The sequence below is a fragment of the Pantherophis guttatus genome, chromosome 4, assembly GCF_059756535.1.
Source record: "Pantherophis guttatus breed Tessera chromosome 4, ASM5975653v1, whole genome shotgun sequence".
Taxonomy (NCBI): domain Eukaryota; kingdom Metazoa; phylum Chordata; class Lepidosauria; order Squamata; family Colubridae; genus Pantherophis; species Pantherophis guttatus.
Window position 1 is genome coordinate 6628219 of NC_142066.1, and position 20734 is coordinate 6648952.

The window sequence follows — 20734 nt, forward strand, 5'->3', positions numbered from 1 at the left end:
CAAGGACACTTGAATGTCTTCTCTGAAGCTTTCACTGCTACCTTACAAAATTATACTATGCAACATATTTCTTGAGTGTTGGTTCCTTTATTGTTGGTTGTCCCAAAAGTGATTTTCCAAAAGGAAACTGGACTGGGCATAGAAGCTCTATAACATTCACATTACAAAGACCCCACACCTATCCAAAAAAGGATATTCCCCTGATATCATGTTAAATACATCTTCATAAAATGCAATTCCCTTTTTACTATATTTATGAAGTCATTTATAAATAGAAAACAGAAATAGACCATGAAAATGTCCCTTAAGGAGGTACATTTGGTGGGACAGAGAAGAAGGGCCTTCTCCGTGGTGGCTCTAATCCTCTGGAATACCATTCCTTCAAAAATGAGACTGGCCCCCACTTTGACACTCTTACATAAGGCCCTGAAGGCCTGGTTTTGCTCGCAGGCGTAGGGAGCCCATCAAATGGCTTATTTGACTGTGTGTTGTTGCCAGAGGGGAATATAGTTATTATTATTATTTTCTTTATTGTGTTTTAATGCTTGTAAACTGACTAGAGTCACTGTGAGAAAGTAGGCAGCTATATAAATTTTCTACATAAATAAATAAGTAAACTGCAAACATTGGACATGATTTGATTCAATATCTCTAATCTTCTAACACGACAACTGGATTCTCAATGTCTTTCATTCTTCGGGTGTTGAAAGAAGGAAGGTGTTTAATGAAAGTTTAATTGGAGAATGATTGCAATTGCAGCAGCATGAGCATTTCTTTTGCAATCGGCAACTATAATAAATTGTAGTTGTCAGGATAATCCTCCATCAATCCTCTGTTGTCACAATTATGGACTTCTATATGTCTCCTATGGATAGCAACCAATCCTTCTCGGTTTCTTTGTGAGCAATTTCTCAAAGCCAGAAATATTACACCAAGTGTTAATTCCTCTTTATCAGTTGCTCTTTGTGGTTGAGGTCAGGTCTTAAAACAATGATGTAGCACTTTGTCAAGAATATACATCCCAGTAATGCAGCACTCGAAGATAAAATGGAGAAGACCTCCACAGCTACCATGGCTTTGCCTTTTGTGCTCAGATAGGCTGGAAAGAAGGAGATCCACACACTGCAAAAGGCCAACATGCTGAAGGTGATGAACTTGGCTTCATTGAAGCTGTCAGGTAATTTACGGGCAAGGAAAGCCACAATAAAACTGGCGATGGCCAAGATACCCATGTAGCCCAAGACACAGTAGAAGAAGAAAGCTGATCCCTCATTGCATTGTAGAATTATTTCTTGGTGCACTGAGTGCTTGTCCAACTCAGGGAATGGGGGAAATGTTGACAACCAAATTATACAAATACATACTTGTAAGAGGGAGCATGAAAGGACAATAGCAAAGGCCAATCTCTTCCCCACCCACTTCCTCATCTGAGATCCTGGTTTAGTAGCCATGAAAGCCACAACCACGGTGATGGTTTTAGCCAGTACAGTAGAAATGGCCACTGAGAAAGTGATTCCAAAAGTTGGTTGTCGGAAAAGGCAGGTCACTTTGCCAGGTTGACTGAGGAAGAGCAAAGAGGAGAGAAAACAGAGCAGAAGAGAGACAAGGAGGGTGTAAGTGAGGGATCGATTGTTGGCTTTGACAATGGGAGTATCCCTGTGCTTAATAAAGGTTCCAAGTACCCAAGAAGTCAAGAAGAAGAAACAAAGAACTGCTGAAGATAAACCAATTCCTAAAGTTTCTTCAACAGTTAGAAAGACCAGCAATTTCAAGATACAGCCTCTCTTTTCTTTATTTGGATAATGATCTTCTGAACATTCAAAACAGTCATCCATATCTGAAAGCAAAGTCAAGGCAAGTTTTTATGCATTCCATATTTTTGAAAAATTTTCAAATTTATTAAAATTTAGAGCATTTTGACTTTTCCTATTTTTCCATGACACAAAGAAGAAATCTGAGGGGGGGGGGGTTATAAGAGTTTAGCTCTTATGGGAAAACTTTACATTCAGAACAACAGAATGTGATTCACAAGTATAGAAATGAATATTCACCTTGAACAACTCACACAACTATTTGCTACACGAAAACAGGGTATTATAGTTTGCTTTAAGTCTATCCAATGAAAACTTGCTGGAATGTCTAACTTACCCTTTTCATTTGAAATCTTCCCTTCTGGGCAAGGAACACAGTTGTAGCAACAGAACTGCTCTCCTTCCAACCCTTTCTTCCAGTATCCAGGGGAGCAATGGTCATTACACAGAGAAAATGGAATAACCTGGTGATAAGCATAAAAGATTTTTGCAAAGGGAATTTTTAAAGCACTTTATAATGTTCTCATTTATGTTAGCAGGAAGAATATTTGAATTCCTCAAGGGTTTGTCCAGATGTATTATAAGGTAAAAGTTTCCCTCTGTAATCACGTCCAACTCTAGGGCACAGTGCTCATCTCCATTTCTTGGCCAAGGCCTCCAGCATTCTCTGAAGATATTTTCCATGGTCATGTAGCCAGCATGGCTATGTGCCAAAGGCACAAGGAACATTGTTACCTTCCCCCCAAAGTGGTACCTATGAATCTACTCTCATTACCATGCTTTGGAATTCCTAGATGGGAAGGAGCTGAGGCAGGAATGGGAGCTCACCCTATTGCATGACACGCAGGTCTCAAACCTGGGCTATCATCTTTCCAGCTGACAAGCTCAGTGTCTTTAACCAGTCAGCCATCCCATATTTATACTGTCCATTAAAATGTTGACATTATAAGGATGTGCAAAGGGCGTGTTTGGAGAATGGCAGAGTAAATAAAGAAATACATGTGACTACAATATTATGGGAATGCTATTTTATTTATTTATTTATTTATTTATTTATTTATTTATTTATTTATTTATTTATTCATTTATTCATTTATTCATTTATTTATTTATTTAATTTTCTATACCACCCTTCTCCTGAAATCTTATGATTTCAAATGGAAATGCAACCCAAATGTGAATACCTATCTTTTAAATTGTAATGTCATTTTGTCAATTTGATGAAAGCTTGATCATTGACAATATTTCTTCAGATTATACCATTTCAAAAATCACAAATTAGATTCCTAAAAGACTGTGTTCAATATTGGATCATAATGGATCAAGGAAGAGTTGATTAAATGAGTCCACACCTGGTTGAAAGCTGGTTGCCACACAATCAGCTCTTCGTCAATGATTAATTCCTTCGCGTTGGGAATATGAGGATCCATCTTTCCAACTCTAATTCTCTGAAAGGATCTATTTGGAAAAGTGATCAAGTTGGTGATGTCGAATCCACCTGTTGCTTCCCGTTTCTCATTCAGGAACACTCTCTCCCCAGCTGAATTGTTAAATGCAATGCCTTGAAGAAATGAATGGAGCTACTTGAAAGAGAATGAAAGAGAGGGAGGGAGGGAGGGGAAGGGAGAGAGGGAGGGAGGGAGGGGAAGAGGGAGGGAGGGGGAGGGAGAGAGGGAGGGAGAGAGGGATTCTTTCAAACATAGAGTTGTTTTAAAGGGTGGATGCCAGAGCTGAAAAAAAGTGACATTTGGTCCATTCCTCTTGAACATTGATAGAGAGAGAATGCTCTGCATCCCTACTTTGAAATGTTCATGAGCCAAGGAGAAGTAGATTAGAGAACTGGTTGAGGATAATTTTGGATAGCAATAGCACTTAGACTTATATACAGCTTCACAGTGCTTTACAATCTTCTCTAAGCAGTTTACAGAGTGGGCACACTGCCCATATCTGGTTCCTCATTTTACCAACCTCAGAAGGATGGAAGACTGAGTCAACCTTGAGCCAGTGGGAATCGAACATATTAAATCATACTAATAATAAAACATATGAAATCATATTAAATATTAATCTGAAATCATATTAAATATTTATTTATTTATTTATTTATTTATTTATTTATTTATTTATTTATTTACTAGCTGTATCCGGACACGTGTTGCTGTGGCCCAGTCTGGTGCTTCCACTGGGCTAAAAGAGCGAAGCTGAAGTTCCAAACTCTCCACGAACATTTAGTGGGCATGGCCAACTCGACGTCACTCACTTTCATCAGTCACATGATAGACCCCGAGCCACGCCTACCCAGCTGGTGATTAGGGCAGAGAACTGGTTGCTAAAAAACAAAGGGAACCACAAAATCCTCCCTCTCTGTCTCCCCCTCTCTCTTTGTATCTCTCTATGTGTCTCTCTCTCCCCCCCCGTATCTCTCTATGTGTCTCTCTCTCTCCCCCCTCTGTATCTCTATCTCTCTTTCCCCCCTCTCTCTGTATCTCTCTATGTCTCTCTCTTCCCCCCTCGGTATCTCTCTATGTGTCTCTCTCTCCCCCCCTCTGTATCTCTCTATGTCTCTCTCTCTCCCGCCTCTGTATCTCTATGTCTCTTCCCCCTCTCTTTATCTCTCTCTTTCTCTCTCCCCACTCTGTATCTCTCTATGTGTGTCTCTCTCTCCCCCTGTCTCTGTATCTCTCTATGTCTCTCTCCCCCCCTGTATCTCTCTATGTCTCTCTCTCCCCCTGTCTCTATATCTCTATGTCTCTCTCTCTCTCTCCCCTCTCTCTGTATCTCTCTCTGTCTCTCTCTCTCCCACCCTCTCTCTCTGTGTCTCTGTATGTGTCTCTCCCCCCCCGTCTCTCTCTGTATTTCTCTATGTCCCTCTCTCCCTCTCTCTCTGTTTATCTCTCTCTGTTTATCTCTGGCCTGGCCTCTTCTGCATCCCCCACCATCCCCTTATCTTTTCAGGCCAGGCCTTCACAGCTCCCGCACCACAGCAGAAACTCAGGGGACCCCTCCGTCATCCCTACACAGATGTTCTCTGGGGGCTTGACGAGGAGACGCATAGCAGGGAAGGGAAGGGGAGGGAGGGAGGGGGTGTGGCGGGGGTTCGAGGCTGGTTTGGGGCTTCCCACCCGAAGGAAAAAAGCGGCAAAGCCAGGAGCCACGCACACCCCACTGGACCCCTGCTGCGAAGTTCTCCTCCCCCGCCTGCCAAGGGCAGGGGAATGATTAAATCCCCCGCTCTTCCAGGCAAAACGAAGGAGAGCTGGCCATCCTCCCTCCTGCCCATTTCCGCCCCCTGGAGCCCCTTTTCTGCCAGAGGCTGAAATTTTCATGTAGGCTCCATGAACTGCCAGAGCGCCCACCTGGGAATCAAAGGTGGTGCTGGTCAAAGGTGACCCCGAGGCTCCAGTTGCCTCCATCTCTTGCTCACCGACCGGATTCGCATAGCACCAATTAGCGGCTGGTCTGACCTCGGGGCCCGGGGTAGCGCTGGGCCAGGCACAAATCGGGCCATGCCAGGGATGGAGGGTTCCCGCTCGGTGGACCCAGGTAGCCTCGTTGCCAGGTGTTCTTTGGAGGGAGCCCCGAGAGTGGCTGGCGAGGGGGATGAGGAGTAGTGGCGGGTGAGGCTAGTTTGTGGGGTATCCAGGGGAGGGGGAGGTCAGAGCCAGGCTTGGGCAGGCCCTGCCCAGCCCTAGAAACGCCAGCTGCAAGGGCTTTCTGGCAGGGAGCCAGCTGCCTACCTGTCGAGCCTGGTGGCAGGATATGGCCCTCGGGCGTCTCTGCCTTCCAAATGCGCAGTTTCTTGGAAGCAATACGGAGAGTCTAAATATAAGGAGCAGAAATCTGTTGAGCGCAATCAGGGCTGGGAGCTGCCATGTTGGTTTTATGTCCAGCAGATGGCACTGTTTTCCAATGTTTGTCAATGTTTGTCAATGTCTTTCAATGTTTTTCAATGTTTTTCAATGTCTTTCAATGTTTTCCAATGTTTTTCATGTTTTTACCTGTCACAGGTGTGACATGAATATAATATAGGTATATAAAAACACGCCCGTAGTCAAATGCAACATTGTGTCAAAATTTGAAAGCAATCGGTGAAGAACTTTCAGAGATGTGCGGTTATGTACAAACGGACATTTACATTTTTATTTATATAGATTGGTTCAATTTATATGTCGCCCTTGCTCTGGAGACTCAAGGTGGCTTACAATGCATTAAGCAATAGCCTTCATACTTTTGTATATACCTGCTTAGTAGGGCTTTTGGGTCCCCCTAAGCGGTGTTTCTTTATTATACAAGGTCAGCTTATTGCCTTCATAATCCGGGTCCTCATTTTACCTACCTCGAAAGGATGGAAGGCTGAGTCAACCTTGAGCCTGATGAGATTTGAACTCGCAGTAATTGCAGGTAGCTGGTGCTACTTAATAGCACTTTAGTCTGCTGCACCAAAAAGGCTCTTGATCATATTAGATCATATCAGATCATATCAAAAGCAATTGTGTTCTCTTCACTGATGATGTGAAACTATTCAACACTACCGACAATGTGTCAGAATGGTCAAATAAGTGGCAACTGAAAATCTCAACCAACAAATGCTCTGTCTTTTACATCGGCAAAAAAAAAAAAAATCAGATCATAAAATACAAGTTGGATGGACACGACCTTGTAGACGACCCTCATTTTGTTAAGGACCTTGGAGTACTCATCTCTAAAAATCTAAATGCCAGAGCCCACTGTAACATTGTAACACTGTAACAACATTGCCAAAAAGGCATTATGAGTTGTTAACCTAATCTTGCGTAGCTTCTTATTTGGTAATATTGTACTACTAAATAGATCATACAAAACATTTGCTAGACCAATTCTCGAATACAGCTCATCTGTCTGGAGGCTACACTGCATATTGGACATAAATACAATTGAGAGAGTCCAGAGATATTTTCCTCCATTTCTCTACTCGCAATAAAATACCTAATGCCACCAGTCTTCAAATTTTGGGCTTAGACAACTTTATATTTTAGGTTAATGCTCATTCTCTTATTTTATAAAAGTAATAGCTTTGTTGCCTCAGTCTCTCTATTGATTTGGAGCCATAAATGAGGGTAAATAAGCTATATTAGATTGTGGAGGATTGTGGATAATCATTGAATACAAGATAGGTGTGGCATGGAAAGATTACCTGCCAAGGCAGCAGATTTGGAAATTCAACCCTTTGAATCTCTCTTGGTTGGGATTTTGATCTCACTGCCTCATGCAAAGAATGTGCCACTGCATAAACAGCATTGTAGATACTGTAGCTTTGGCCAGTCATCTGAAACTCAAACAGAGGTGCAGGCAGATCCCCCAAATTCTCTTCCCCACTACAAGTTTCATTGATTGTTGAAGATAATTCTGTATTTGAAAATGAGCAATCGAACAATTGCTCCCAAACATCTTGAAGAAATGCATCTTTGTGGGTTGAAGGTTTGATGACTTGAAGAAATTCTTTAAAGCCTTGAATGTCTCTTGAATGCAAAGTAAAGGAAAGAGCCCCATGGAACATCTGGAGATCCCAACTCCTTTGACCTCCCATCAGAATGAAATCAATTGGATTCATCAGGATCCAAACCTTTTTACATAATGCATGCTCTTTATTTTCAGGATCACGTAGAAACATGGCAGTTCTGAGCCATGCTATTGTGAATGTTTCTCCATAGACAAGAAATGTATTTGCTTTCTGATCTAACAGTTTCTCATCAATAATTGAGAATGAATTAGACAATTGGGACAAATCTTCCAAGTGAATATGTTGTGGAATTTTTTCTGTGAAAGCTAAACAGACCCCATTCTGTGAAAGCAATGACTGCAGTTTCTGCAAAAAACATTCTTCCTTATTTTCAGAAGCAAAGAGTCCAATCCATGTCCATCCAAAATGGAGAAGAAGTTGAATAAGTCCAGCGTACTGATGCTCCTCTTTTGGGACCATGCAATAAAGTGGAAATAACTCGGTAATCTGAAAGTCTTCTTGAGCAAAAGAACCATAAGTCAACTAAAGAAACAAAAAAGAGAAATTCGTTCTTCATGAAAATCATGGGACAAATATGAAGATTGTTTGTTAGAAATTTAATGAAGGTATCTCTATATTCAGTGTAGATTATGACAATTCTGATGAAAAAGAGAAGCAACTAAAACCCCAAGATGAAATATTTTCTCATCTGAAATATAACTAGATTACAACCACATTCAGTTTCCTAATACAGAGTTCCAGTATGTTCATCCTTTTAGAACATCTGGAAACTTGCTAACTATCTGAGCTTGTGAACTCTTCTTGGCCTAAGGAAAGGATTCTTAAGAGCTAGACTTACTGGACTACCTTCTTCCCTTCTTTGTAGCAGATAAAGTTAAATACTTGTACACGAAAGACTATGCCCATGAGATTCTGGAGGAATAGAAAGAATTAATCATGTCTTCCTTTACTACAATTATTATAGAGATATCCAAAAGAGTTCAGTTACAAGAATTGGGATTTCTACTGTGATGAAAAGCAGGACTAGGGGAGGCATGACAGCAATAGTGCAACATTTGAGGGGCTTCTACAAAGAAGAGGTAGATTTACTGGATTACATTCTTCTGTTATTTGTAGCAGATAAAATAAAATACTTATACATGAAAGACTATGCCCATGAGATTCTGGGTTAATCATGTCTTCATTATTATACAATTATTATAGAGATCTCCAAAAGTACCACGTAGTCCCAATCCTTCAACAATTTCAAGGAAAATCAGTTGAGTTTTAAATTCAGTTATTACTATCAGACCCAACCAAGACATACCAAAGAGAGTTGTGGTCTATTATCAGGTGGCTTGATGGAATCTGGAGCTGAGTTGAGGGCAGCAATGAAAATGCTGGCTAGCTTGGAGTTGGGAATGGGCAGGAAGTGGCTGAAAGGTGATCTTCCCTAAAACCATGAGATATGATAGCAGTGTTCCCATATTTGAGGGGCTCCTACAAAGATGAGGGAATCAAACTATTGTGCAAAGCACCAGAAGGCAAGAGAAGAAACAATGGATGGAAACTAATCAAGGAAGCAACCTAGAACTAAGGAGAAATTTCCTAACTGTGAAAACAATTAACCAATGGAGCAACTTGCCTTCAGACATTGTGGGTGCTCCATCACTGGAGGCTTTCATAAAGAGACTGGCAGTGATTTATATGAAATGGTATAGGATCTCCTGCTCGAAGAGGGGGTTGGACTAGAATACCCCCAAGAAACTTTCCTACTCTATTATTCTATGTTCTGTGTTCTGTGTTCTACGTGCTAGACGGCCTTTTCTATCCTCCTCTTGACACAACTCCAGATTTCACCACAGATAGTGATCAAATCATAGGTTACCCTCTCAAATAAGATAAATTTTGTACTGTAATTTATGATTTAAATTTAAATTTTCTAATCTATGATTGTAATAAAAGATTTAGATTTTATATTGATTGATTATTTTGAGCCAACATATTGAGTTGTGGAAACAATTACAGAAGGGAGAGCAAAGAGAGCAAAATTGAAGTCCTGCAGAAAGGCATGGCAAAATACTAACTAAACCTACAGCCCCAATCCGTCAACAATTGCTAAGAAAAGCAGTTTAGTTTTACACTCAATTATTTTTATCATACACCAAGCAAAATTAAGTAAGAAGAGTTGCAACCTATTGCTGGTTGGCTGTCAAAACACCTCTATGATTGTAATAAAAGGTTATGATTTAATTGGATTACCTTGAGCCAGTCTATTGAGTTGTGGGAAAAACAGATGAGGGATGATAATAGTGTATTTAATTGAATTTCTGGAGAAAGGTATGGCAATTACTATGAATTACAAAAGACTTTTCTTTCTCACTCCACCCCAAACTACCTGTGGAATTTTGTAGACATTTATACTCTCTGCCATAAAGGATGATGTATCAGGACTTAGTCCCCCAATGATGGCCATGAGATTCTTCTGGCTATCACATTTGTAGTTTGGGACAAATTCCTGGGATTTGAAAAGCAGGTCCAGAGTGGTGCGATAGGTCATCCTTGGGTTGTTGTAACTATCATAAAGGTGAAACCCGAGAGTGACGTTAGGTAAGATCTGGGAGTCCTCATTGATTTCCTTCACAGCAAAGGCCAAGGTGAGGGCATGCTGGTAGAATTTGGTTATTACACTGCAAATAATTTAAACAAAATACGTTGACAATTCTTTTATGGTGAAACCATTAATATATGAGTAATAACCACTTCTGTCTCTTTTGTAAGTGAGAAGATAAGAGTCTTTGTAAAAACACTCAATAATTTCTATAGTTTTCAACTATGTACAGTGTTTCCATGATTTGCCACAAATAAGTAGAGAACAATGTTGTGATTTTTTTTTCAAGATCTCACATTTATTTCTATCAGTCTGGCACAAAATCGAATACAACCAGCAACTATCACTCTTTTAATGCATGTAAGTTATGCAAGGAGTGACTGCACAGACTAGATACTTTTAATCATTTTACACTCCATAAATGTTCTCCAAAAGATTTCTTGTTAGACTTAATACAGTGAAAAGAAAATGATTATTAATATATGTAAGTTATGCAAGAAGTGACTGCATAGACTAAACAATTATACTCCCTAAATATTGTCCAAAAGGCTTCCTGCAGAATAGTTTCAGACATTTTATGAGTAAGATTTTAACACAATGAAAATGATTTGTTTTCCCACAATCTGATCACTTTGAAGCAAGAGTAAGTTGATATAAAAAACCATGCATTTATTCTCAAATAGCTATTAGTCATATAAACAATAAAATTAGAAAATGAATGGAAAGACAAAAAATCCTTACAGTGGTAACTCATAAGGTATTAGAGAAGGATGTTCTTTAAATTCAATTTCAAAAAAGTAGTGAATTATCTGAGACACCATCCCACCCACAATGAGATCACCTGGCTGGTACCACTCATGGGGAATCAGGAAAGCATCACTCGCAGGGCAGCTCAGAGGAACAGCTTTCTGCACCAAGAACATCAGAAGGAACAACATCTTCAGGCGTTTGTCATAGTGAAAATATTTGTGTCTCCTGTCCATACGGAAGTTTGTATTTCAGTGGTTCATTCAATGATTGAGCCACGGTTGATATCGGACAATGAACCTAATCAGAAATCCCATCATTTTCTATTTGTGTGCAAATTTCTATACTGACTATGACTAGGATTGAACAGATGTTCTGGAAGCGAAGAAAGGAGGGAGGAAACTTGTAGCAATGAATCTGATGGAGCCAGAATTATCCCTTCGTGCCAAACTCCCTGGGGTTCAAGATTTACTTTATAACCAGATTGATACCTTAATTGTTGCTGAATTTCAATACCTCGATGCACAGTCCTTGATGTTTTGGCCTAGCTAAAAAAAAAAAAAAAAAGGCAATTCCTGTAGGAGATAATTATTTTGTTTTTGTGATCGAATAAGGAGTTCAACTGATGGTTCAACTGTGTTTAAATGAACAAATGCTAATAATAGTAATGGAAGGGACATTGGCAATTGAAAATAGCCTTAAGTGTTGAAGGTCATGTTCATTCCTTACCACTGTAGAGCAGAGTTCCCATTTTCCATATAAAACGAATCGAATTGTTCAGTAGAGAAGAGGAAACATTTTTTACATGTTAAGGTCTCCCAAAAAAGCCAAACATTTCTTTGGAGGCTTTATTTACATTTTCATTCAAAGATTATTGAAGAATGAAAATCTTTAGTTATTTATTTACTTATTTGTGTTCTGAGTTGTATTATTTTTAGAAATAACTCAAGGCAGAGAAGATAGCTAACATACCTTCCTCCTCCTATTTAGTGTATGGTAGATATGATATGGTATATGATATGAAGGACTCAGGGCGGTGGACAGCCAAACAGTAAAATACATAAATACAAAATTTAAAAACAGGATAAAATCGAATTATACAAATTTGGCCCAGACAAATTAAAACACCCCAATCATTAAAAAAACAGATTAAAATTTGCATGTTTAAAAAGAAAAGAGGGAAAAAAGATTAGGCCAGGCCCGCCTGGTGGAATAAAAAGATCTTCGAAGCGCGATGGAAGGTGCGCAGATCCGGGATCCTCCGTATCTCCTGGGGGAGCTCATTCCAGATAGTAGGTGACCCACAGAGAAGGGTCTCGCCCTAGGGGCCGCCAGTCGACATTGTTTGACTGACGGCACCCGGAGGAGCCCCTCTCTATGAGAGCGTACTGGCCGGTGGGAGGCTATTGGTGGTAGTAGGCGGTCCCATAGGTAACCAGGTCCTAAGCCATGGAGCGCTCTAAAGGTGGTAACCAAAACCTTGAAGCACACCCGGAAGACCACCGGGAGCCAATGCAGCTCGTACAGGAGAGGTGTTACATGGGAATGCCATGTCGCTCCCATTACCACCCGCGCAGCCGCACTCTGCGCCAGTTGGAGCCTCTGGGTGTTCCTCAAGGGGAGCCCCATGTAGAGAGCGTTACAATAGTCCAGGCAGGAAGTGACGAGGGCATGAGTGACTCTGCGTAAGGAGTCCCAATCCAGAAAGGGACGCAACTGGCGAATCAGGCGACCCTGATGAAAAATCCTCCCGGTCACGGCCGTCAAATGCTCTTCTAAAGACAGCCATGAATCCAGGAGGATGCCCAAGTTGCGAGCCCTCTCCGTGGGGGCCAATGATTCGCCCCCAATAGTCAGTGATGGCATCAACTGACTATATCGGGACGTCGGAAACCACAGCCACTCGGTCTTGGATGGGTTGAGGCTGAGCCTATTCCTCCCCATCCAGATCTGCAGAGCCTCCAGGCACTGGGACATCACTTCAAGGGCATCGTTGGGGGATTTGGGGTGGAGATGTACAGCTGGGTGTCATCAGCGTACTGGTGGTACTTCACCCCGAAATCATGGATGATCTGATATGATATATGATATGGTATGGTATGGCATGGTAAGGTAAGGTATGGTATGGTATGGTATGGTATGGTATGGTATGGTATGGTATGGTATGGTATGGTATGATATGATATGATATGATTTGATATGATATGATATGATATGATATGATATGATACATATCATATCATTTATGATAGGATAGGATAGGATAGGATAGGATAGGATAGGATAGGATAGGATAGATATGATAGCAGTTTTCCAATATCTAAGAAGTTGCCACAAAGAAGAGGGGGTCAATCTATTCTCCAAAGCATTTGAAGGCAGGAAGAAGCAATTTTCCCTACAAAAGGAAAAAGGTGTGTGTGAGAGAGTGGCTGGCTCAAAGTTAGCCAGTAGGCTTTCATGGCTAAGGTGGGACTTGAACTCATAGCCTTCCATTTTCTAACCTGATGCCTAAATCACTAGATCAAACTGACTCTCATATCTAAAGCTGGCTCTCAAATAAAATATTTCACTTTGAGTGAAAGCAGCAATCTTTTTTGAGAAGGGAACTCCAAAGCCACAAACCAGCGTAGAAAATACTGTGGTTGCTGGGTGTGACTTTCACAGTTTCCATGGCTCTGTTTCAATAGGCTGTGTGTTCCTCAGGGAATCCTTCTCTTCCTGTATGTTGTCCACAAGGACACTTGAATGTCTCCTCTAAAATTTTCATTGCTACCTTATGAAATTAAAGTCTGCAAAGTATTTCCAGAGTGCTGGTTCTTTTATTGTTGGTTGTCCAAAAGGGGACTTTTGAAAAGGCAACTGGACTTTCTTTGCTTTTGCTCAAAGACATTTTACTTCTCATCCAAGAAGCTTCTTCAGTTCTTGGTCAGAATCAGAAGTGAAGAAGCTTCTTGGATGAGAAGCAAAACATCTTCAAGGAAAAACCAAGAAAGTCCAGTTGCCTTTTGAAAAATTACTTTTGGGACAACCATGACCTGGATGACTAGAAATCTCGGTAGACATTGATTCTTGGTTGTTCATCCTGAGATGCAGAATCTACATAAATATCAGGATCTTGTTCATTAATTCTAAGGATTTTTGTATTCTTTTTGTATTATTAAAAGTATAGGTTACAGTGGAAATAGGTAGATGATAGAGAGTGAGCATGATTGTTTTTTTAAAAAAAATATATTTCATAAACTCTATAATATTCTCATTTCAAAGACCCCAGGCCAATTCAAAAAGGATATCCCCCTGATACCTGTTAAATACAACTTCATAAAATGCAATTCCCTTTTTATTACATTTATGAAATCATTTATAAATAGAAAATATAAAAACCATGAAAATGGCAAAGTCCAGCCCCTAAGGAGGTACATTTGGCAGGACTGAGAAGAAGGGCCTTCTCCATGGTGGCTCCCACCTTCTGGAACATCATCCATTCAGAAATGAGACTGTCCTCCATTTTGACGCTCTTATGTAAGGCCCTGAAGGCCTGGTTGTGCCAGCAGGCCTAGGGAACCCAGAATGGGATGGAGCCCATCAAGTGGCTTATTTGACTGTGAATTGTTGTCAGGAAATGGTTAGGAAATGGTTATTCCCTAATTGGTTGGCCAGGAAATATATAAGCCAACATTGTATGTTTGTATTATGTGAATGTATTATGTAGCTTTAAGAATTGTGCTGAGTCATTCTGCATTTAATTGGCTGAGCTCTGTAGCCAATGTATTTAAGGAGAGCTAAATTATGGTTAGTGTGGACTACTACACCATTTTATCTGCTGCTTTATCTGCTGCTGTAACTCTTTTTGATCTCTCTATGATCAACTATTTTGATCATGATGATATATTTACTGCTTTCTGATATTTATTGAACTGTTTTTATATTGTTCCCGATTGTTCCTTGTATTTTTCTACAAACTGGTAAGAAGATTTTATATCCCTGGATTGATCTTATATTGCACTTTATATGGCTAAGACTTGGATTGTTAAAGGACTAATAATTTGCTTTTCCCTAACAGTAAAATATATAAAACCCAGTTTGTCTGTATGTTATTCACAATTACTCTAAAACCATTTCCGTGTGTAAAACTCTAACGGTACTCTGCTTTATAAGCCACAACTTTGAGTTTAACTCAAAAATATCCTTATCAGGGGGATATAGTGTTTTTTTAAATTAATTTCTATATTGTGTTTTATTGTTGTAAGTTGCCTAGAGTCGCTTTGAGCAAGTAGGCGGATACATACATTTTCTACATAAATAAATAAGGAAACTGCAAACTTCGGACATGGTTTGAGGTCTCTAATCTTCTAACACGAGAGCTGGATTCTCAATGTTTTGCTATCTTGAGGTGTTGAAAAACAGAAGGTGTTTAATTAAAGAATCTTGGAAAATGATTGCAAATGCAGTCTTCTCTTCTCTTCTCTTCTCTTCTCTTCTCTTCTCTTCTCTTCTCTTCTCTTCTCTTCTCTTCTCTTCTCTTCTGTCAGCTATTTCTCAAAGCCAGGAATATTACACCATGTGTTAATTCCTCTTTATCAGTTGCTCCCTGTGGTTTAGCTCAGGCCGTACAACAATGATGTAGCACTTTGGCAAGAATATGCATCCCAGTAGTGCAGCCCCGGAGGCCAAGATGGAGAAGACCTCCACAGCTACCATGGCTTTTCCTTTTGTGCTCAGATAGGCTGGAAAGAAGGAGATCCACACACTGCAAAAGGCCAACATGCTGAAGGTGATGAACTTGGTTTCATTAAAGCTGTCAGGTAATTTACGGGCAAGAAAAGCCACAATAAAGCTGGCGATGGCCAAGATACCCATGTAGCCTAAGACACAGTAGAAAAAGAAAGCTGATCCCTCATTGCACTGTAAAATCATTTCCTGGAGCTCTGAGTGCTTGTCCAATTCAGGGAATGGAGGTGATGTTGACAACCAAAGTATACAAACACATACTTGTACGAGAGAACAGGAAACAACAAGAGAAAAAGGCAATCTTTTCCCCACCCATCTCCTCATCTGAGATCCTGGTTTAGTGGCCAAGAAAGCCACAACCACAGTGATGGTTTTGGCTAGTACACTAGAAATGGCCACCGAGAATGTGATGCCAAAAGTTGGTTGCCGGAGAAGGCAGGTCAGCTTGCTAGGTTGGCTGAGGAAAAACAAAGAGGAGAGAAAACAGAGCAGAAGAGAGACAAGGAGGGCATAGGTGAGCGACTGGTTGTTGGCTTTGACAATGGGAGTATCCCTGTGCTTGATAAATGTTCCAAGTATCCAAGATGTCAAGAAGAAGAAACAAAGAGCTGCGGAGACCAAGCTAATTCCTAAGGGTTCTTTGAAATTTAGAAAGACCAGCAGTTTCAGGATACATCCTTTCTTTCCTTTATTTGGAAAATGATCTTCTGAACATTCAAAACAATCATCCATATCTGGAAATAAAAGCCACTGAATTTGTCATCTATCCATTTCATATTTTTGAAAAACATAGCCTGAGTGGATGCCAGTTCTTAATGTGCTTTCGAATAGCTAGGTTAGCAGAAGCTGGGATAAGTTACAAGAGGTCACCCGGTTACGCGGCGCTAGGGATTCGAACCACTGAACTGCTGACCTTTCGATCGACAAGCTCAGCATCTTAGCCACTGAGCCACCACTTAATTAATCATACATTAATTCAGCCCAAAAGAACAGATCAAGGAATTTCTCAGTTAAGCCCATGCTCATAGATTCGAATAGAAACATAGAAACTGAGGGCAGAAAAAGGCCCTCCTTTTTCTTCATAAGGATCAAATATTTTACCTTTGTCTTTTTCCATCACACTTTTTCTTTAATCCTGAGTCTACTCTGCTGGTCCTATAATAGGCTGGTCATCTCCCATTCATAAATTTGTTAGATCAGACATTGCTTAGCTGGACTTATTAGGAGGTTGAGGCCCAACACATAATCCAGGAATCAACATCACAACACCTGCTTTAATCATAGCCGATTAAAATTCATATGCCCACCTAGCACCCAAAGTCCATTAAGACAACGGATGACCATCAGCATTCGCAATATTTCTTACTGTTGCAAAAGCACAGAAAACATAGGGGCCAGAAGACCAGTGCAAAGGAGAATGCAAGTGTGAACAAGAGCAACTTCCACTAATAATACATAATAATGGTTCTGTGATGAAATAAGATTTGCCTGCCTGACCTCTGTCTCTCTCCCTCTCCCTCCCCTCCTTCTCTCCAACTCCCTCCCTCCCTTTCTCTTTCTCTCTCACTCTCTTTCACTCTCTCTTTATCTCTCTCTATCTTTCTCTCCCTCCCTCTCCCTCTCTCTCTCTCTCCAGCTCCATCTCTACTTCTACCTCTCTATTTCTATCTCTACCACTCTCTCTCTCTCAATCTCTCTCATTCTATCATTTATCACCTCTCTCTCTCTCTCTCCATCGATCTATATCATCTATCATTTATCATCTATCTATCTATCTATCTATCTATCTATCTATCTATCTATCTATCTATCTACCTATCTCTTTCTATCTCTCTATCTCTCTATCTCTCTATCTCTCTATCTCTCTATCTATCTATCTATCTATCTATCTATCTATCTATCTATCTATCTATCTTGTCATCGTTCCTATCACCCATCTCCTCCCACTTATGACTGTATGACTGTAACCTCATTGCTGATATCCTTACGATTTATATTGACTGTTTCCTAATATAATTTGATTGTTTATTTTTACCCTATGACTATCATTATGTGTTGTACCTTATGATTCTTGACAAATGTATCTTTTCTTTTATATACACTAAGAACATATGCACCAGGACAAGTTCCTTGTGTGTCCAATCACATAATTCTATAATAATTCTATAATTCTATAATAATTCTATAATATCTATAATAATTCTATAATTCTATAACAATTCTATAATAATTCTAAATTCTATATTTCTATAATTCTATAATTCTATCTCTATCTGTATATCTATTAATGACCCTGCAATTCTTTGCTTTGGGATGGGGTCAGGGCAATTGACTAGAGCTGGATGCCCTTCCTGACACCTAACTTGGAGTTCACAGCAGACAATTACTCATTGTGCCCAGTGAGAGAAATATCTGCTTTTATCTATCATCAAAGGCTCCTGATTGGGAGGTGAGAGCTCCACCACTAGGCGATCATGCTGCTCTTTTGAACACTAAATAATGAATGTTTAATTTATGAAATAACAACATGTTGAAGAAAAATATACAGTGAAACTGATAACCTACCAGTTTGATTAGAAATCTTTCCTTCTGGGCATGGAACACAGTCATAGCAACAGAACTGACTGCCTTCAACCCCTCTCTTCCAGTATCCAGGGGAGCAATGGTCATTACACTGAGAAAATGGAATAACCTGGTAGTAAACATAAAAGATTTTGGAAAGGAAAAGCTTTAAGCAGTTCATAATGTTCTCATTTATGGAAACAGGAAGAATATTTGAATACCTAGGAACATTGTTACCTTCCCACCAATGTGCTACCTGTTAATATACTCACATTTGCATGCTTTTGAATTCCTAGGTGGGTGGGAGCTGAGGCAGGAATGGGAGCTCAAACTATTGCATGCGCTCAGGTCACAAACCCATCAGTGTCTGTAACCACTGAGCCATTGTATATTTATACTATCGATTAAAATGTTCACATTATAAGGATGCGCAAAGGGCTTGTTTAGAGAATGGCAGGGTGAATAAAGAAATATTTGTGATTACAGTATTATGGATTCCTGTGATTTCAAATGGAAATGCAGCTCAACTATGAATACCTGTCTTTTAAATTGTAATGTCATTTTATCAATTTGATGAAAGCTTGATCATCGACAATGTTTCTACAGAAGATAGCATTTCAAAAATCACACATTAGATTTGTAAAGAGCTTGTGTTCAATATTGGATCATAATGGATCAAGGAGGAGTTGATCAAACAAGAGCACACCTGGTTAAAAGCGGGGTGCCACACAATCAGCTCTTCATCAATGATTAATCCCTTTGCGTTGGGAATATGAGGATCCATCTTTCCAACTCTAACTCTCTGAAAGGATCTATTTGGAAAAGTGATCAAGTTGGTGATGTCAAATCCACCTGTTGCTTCCCCTTTCTCATTCAGGAACACTCTCTCCCCAGCTGAATTGTTGAAAGAAATGCCTTGAAGAAATGAATGGAGCTACTTGAAAGAGAATGGACAAGAGAGAGAGAGAGAGAGAGAGAGAGAGAGAGAGAGAGAGAGAGAGAGAGAGAGAGAGAGAGAGAGAGAAGGAGAGGAGAGGAGAGGAGGAGAGGAGGAGAGGAGAGGAGAGGAGAGGAGAGGGAGTTCAAAGGATAATAATGAAAAAGTGGCCAGTATATTTAAATATCACTTATTCATTCTTCCCATTGTTCTCACAAGTGTGAAATAAGTACACTTAGAATATCGATAATCTATATATCAGAGAAAGACACAGAACTGTTCTAGTATTAATTTAATGTTACTTCCAGGGGAAAAAACATAACAACAGCAGTTAACAAATCAAAATCAAAACAAGGTATTGACATTACACAAGTTGGTTCAGATATGATTTATATTCACTAGCTAAACAACTAGACAATCAAATTTCGACCATACCTAAACTCATCCCACATTGTTTGTTCTTCATTAGTACAAGGGTGTTTGACATCCTGAGACCTGGCAAATTTCAGTTAGCCAGATTTTATCTTCTGATACTCAATTGTTTTGTTTGTGTGTGTGTGAGAGAGAGAGATGGGGGGGGAGGGATATGGCAGGGGGCCATATTATGTTTCGGGAGTGCGCACTTGATGTTTACGAGCGATTGCCCACTCCGACCCCCAAAGCACTGCTCGTTTCCCGGGTTGTTCAGAGTCTCAGACCTGGGTTTACGGCTGATGTTATGTAATGCCAGGTCAGTGGTAAATAAAGCCCCCTTCATTCATGATCTTATGGGGAATGCTGACCTGGCAGGGATTACGGAGGGGAATGCTGACCTGGCAGGGATTACGGAGACCTGGTTAGGCCAGGAGGGAGGAGTTCCCCTTGTGGAAATGTGCCCGCCAGGTTTCTGTGCATTCCATCAGCCAAGGACTCAGGGAAGGGGTGGGGGAGTGGCAGCAATCATTAGAGAAAGTCTTTGCCCAAGGGAGGCCACTGTTCCTCAGATAGCCGGATGTGAGTCCCTCCTTGTGAAGTGGGGTCGGGGGATTCAGATGGGCCTACTGATTGCGTACCTGGCTCCCTGCCACGTAACAGCGGTCCTGCCTGAGCTGCTTGACATTATAGCCGGGGTGGTGGTGGAAACCCCCAGACTTATTGTTATGGGGGATTTTAACCTGCCATCCGCTGGTGAGATGTTGGAGACAGCTCGGGAGTTCATGGCTTCCATGATGGCCATGGACCTGACCCAGGTAGTTCAAGGCCCCACCCACTTGGGGAATCACACTCTGGACTTGATTTTTGTCTCTGATCAGTGGCTGAATGATCTAAGAATAGGGGATATAGACATCAAGCCCTTGTCATGGTCTGATCATTCTCTCCTTCACATGGACTTTCAAGTCATTTCCACCCACTGCAGGGAGACGGAACCAACCAAATGGTTCCGTCCCAGGTGCCTGATGGACCCCGAAAGGTTCCTGATGGAGCTTGGGCCATTTCCTGAGACTCTGGCTCATGACTCGACTGAGGACCTGGTGGTCGCCTGGGACAGGGTGGCTACTGGGGCCTTGGACCGCGTCGTGCCTTTGCGGCCTCTGACCCGATGCTGATCTCGTCTAGCTCCTTGGTTTTGCGAGAGAGAGATGAAGTGTCGGAAAAGACGCCTGGAGAGCGATTGGAGGACAAGCCGATCTGAATCTGACCGAACACAGGTGAGATCTTATATTAAGACTTACCTAGTAGCGATAAGAGTGGCGAAGTCTAGCTACTTCTCCACTCTTATTGCATCTGCAGAGAACCGCCCAGCCGCGCTGTTTAGGGTGACCTGCTCCCTACTTCAGGTGGGGGTGCAGGAAGATTCCTTAAAGGGTCGAGCTGAGGAT

General features: G+C 40.8%; 2 protein-coding genes across 2 annotated transcripts; both read right to left on the reverse strand.

The window, feature by feature from the left end:
* Positions 1-938: 938 nt before the first annotated feature.
* Positions 939-7461, reverse strand: LOC148113627 (vomeronasal type-2 receptor 26-like). Its single transcript, XM_087892205.1, has 4 exons — positions 6985-7461; positions 3164-3391; positions 2149-2275; positions 939-1837 (listed from the first exon to the last, which is right to left on the reverse strand). The coding sequence occupies exons 1-4, from the start codon at positions 7459-7461 to the stop codon at positions 939-941; spliced, it is 1731 nt and encodes a 576-aa protein (XP_087748331.1).
* A 7750-nt stretch (positions 7462-15211) lies between these two features.
* On the reverse strand, positions 15212-18722 carry LOC148113628 (vomeronasal type-2 receptor 26-like). Its single transcript, XM_087892208.1, has 3 exons — positions 18645-18722; positions 17942-18068; positions 15212-16110 (listed from the first exon to the last, which is right to left on the reverse strand). The coding sequence occupies exons 1-3, from the start codon at positions 18720-18722 to the stop codon at positions 15212-15214; spliced, it is 1104 nt and encodes a 367-aa protein (XP_087748334.1).
* Between the last annotated feature and the right edge of the window lie 2012 nt (positions 18723-20734).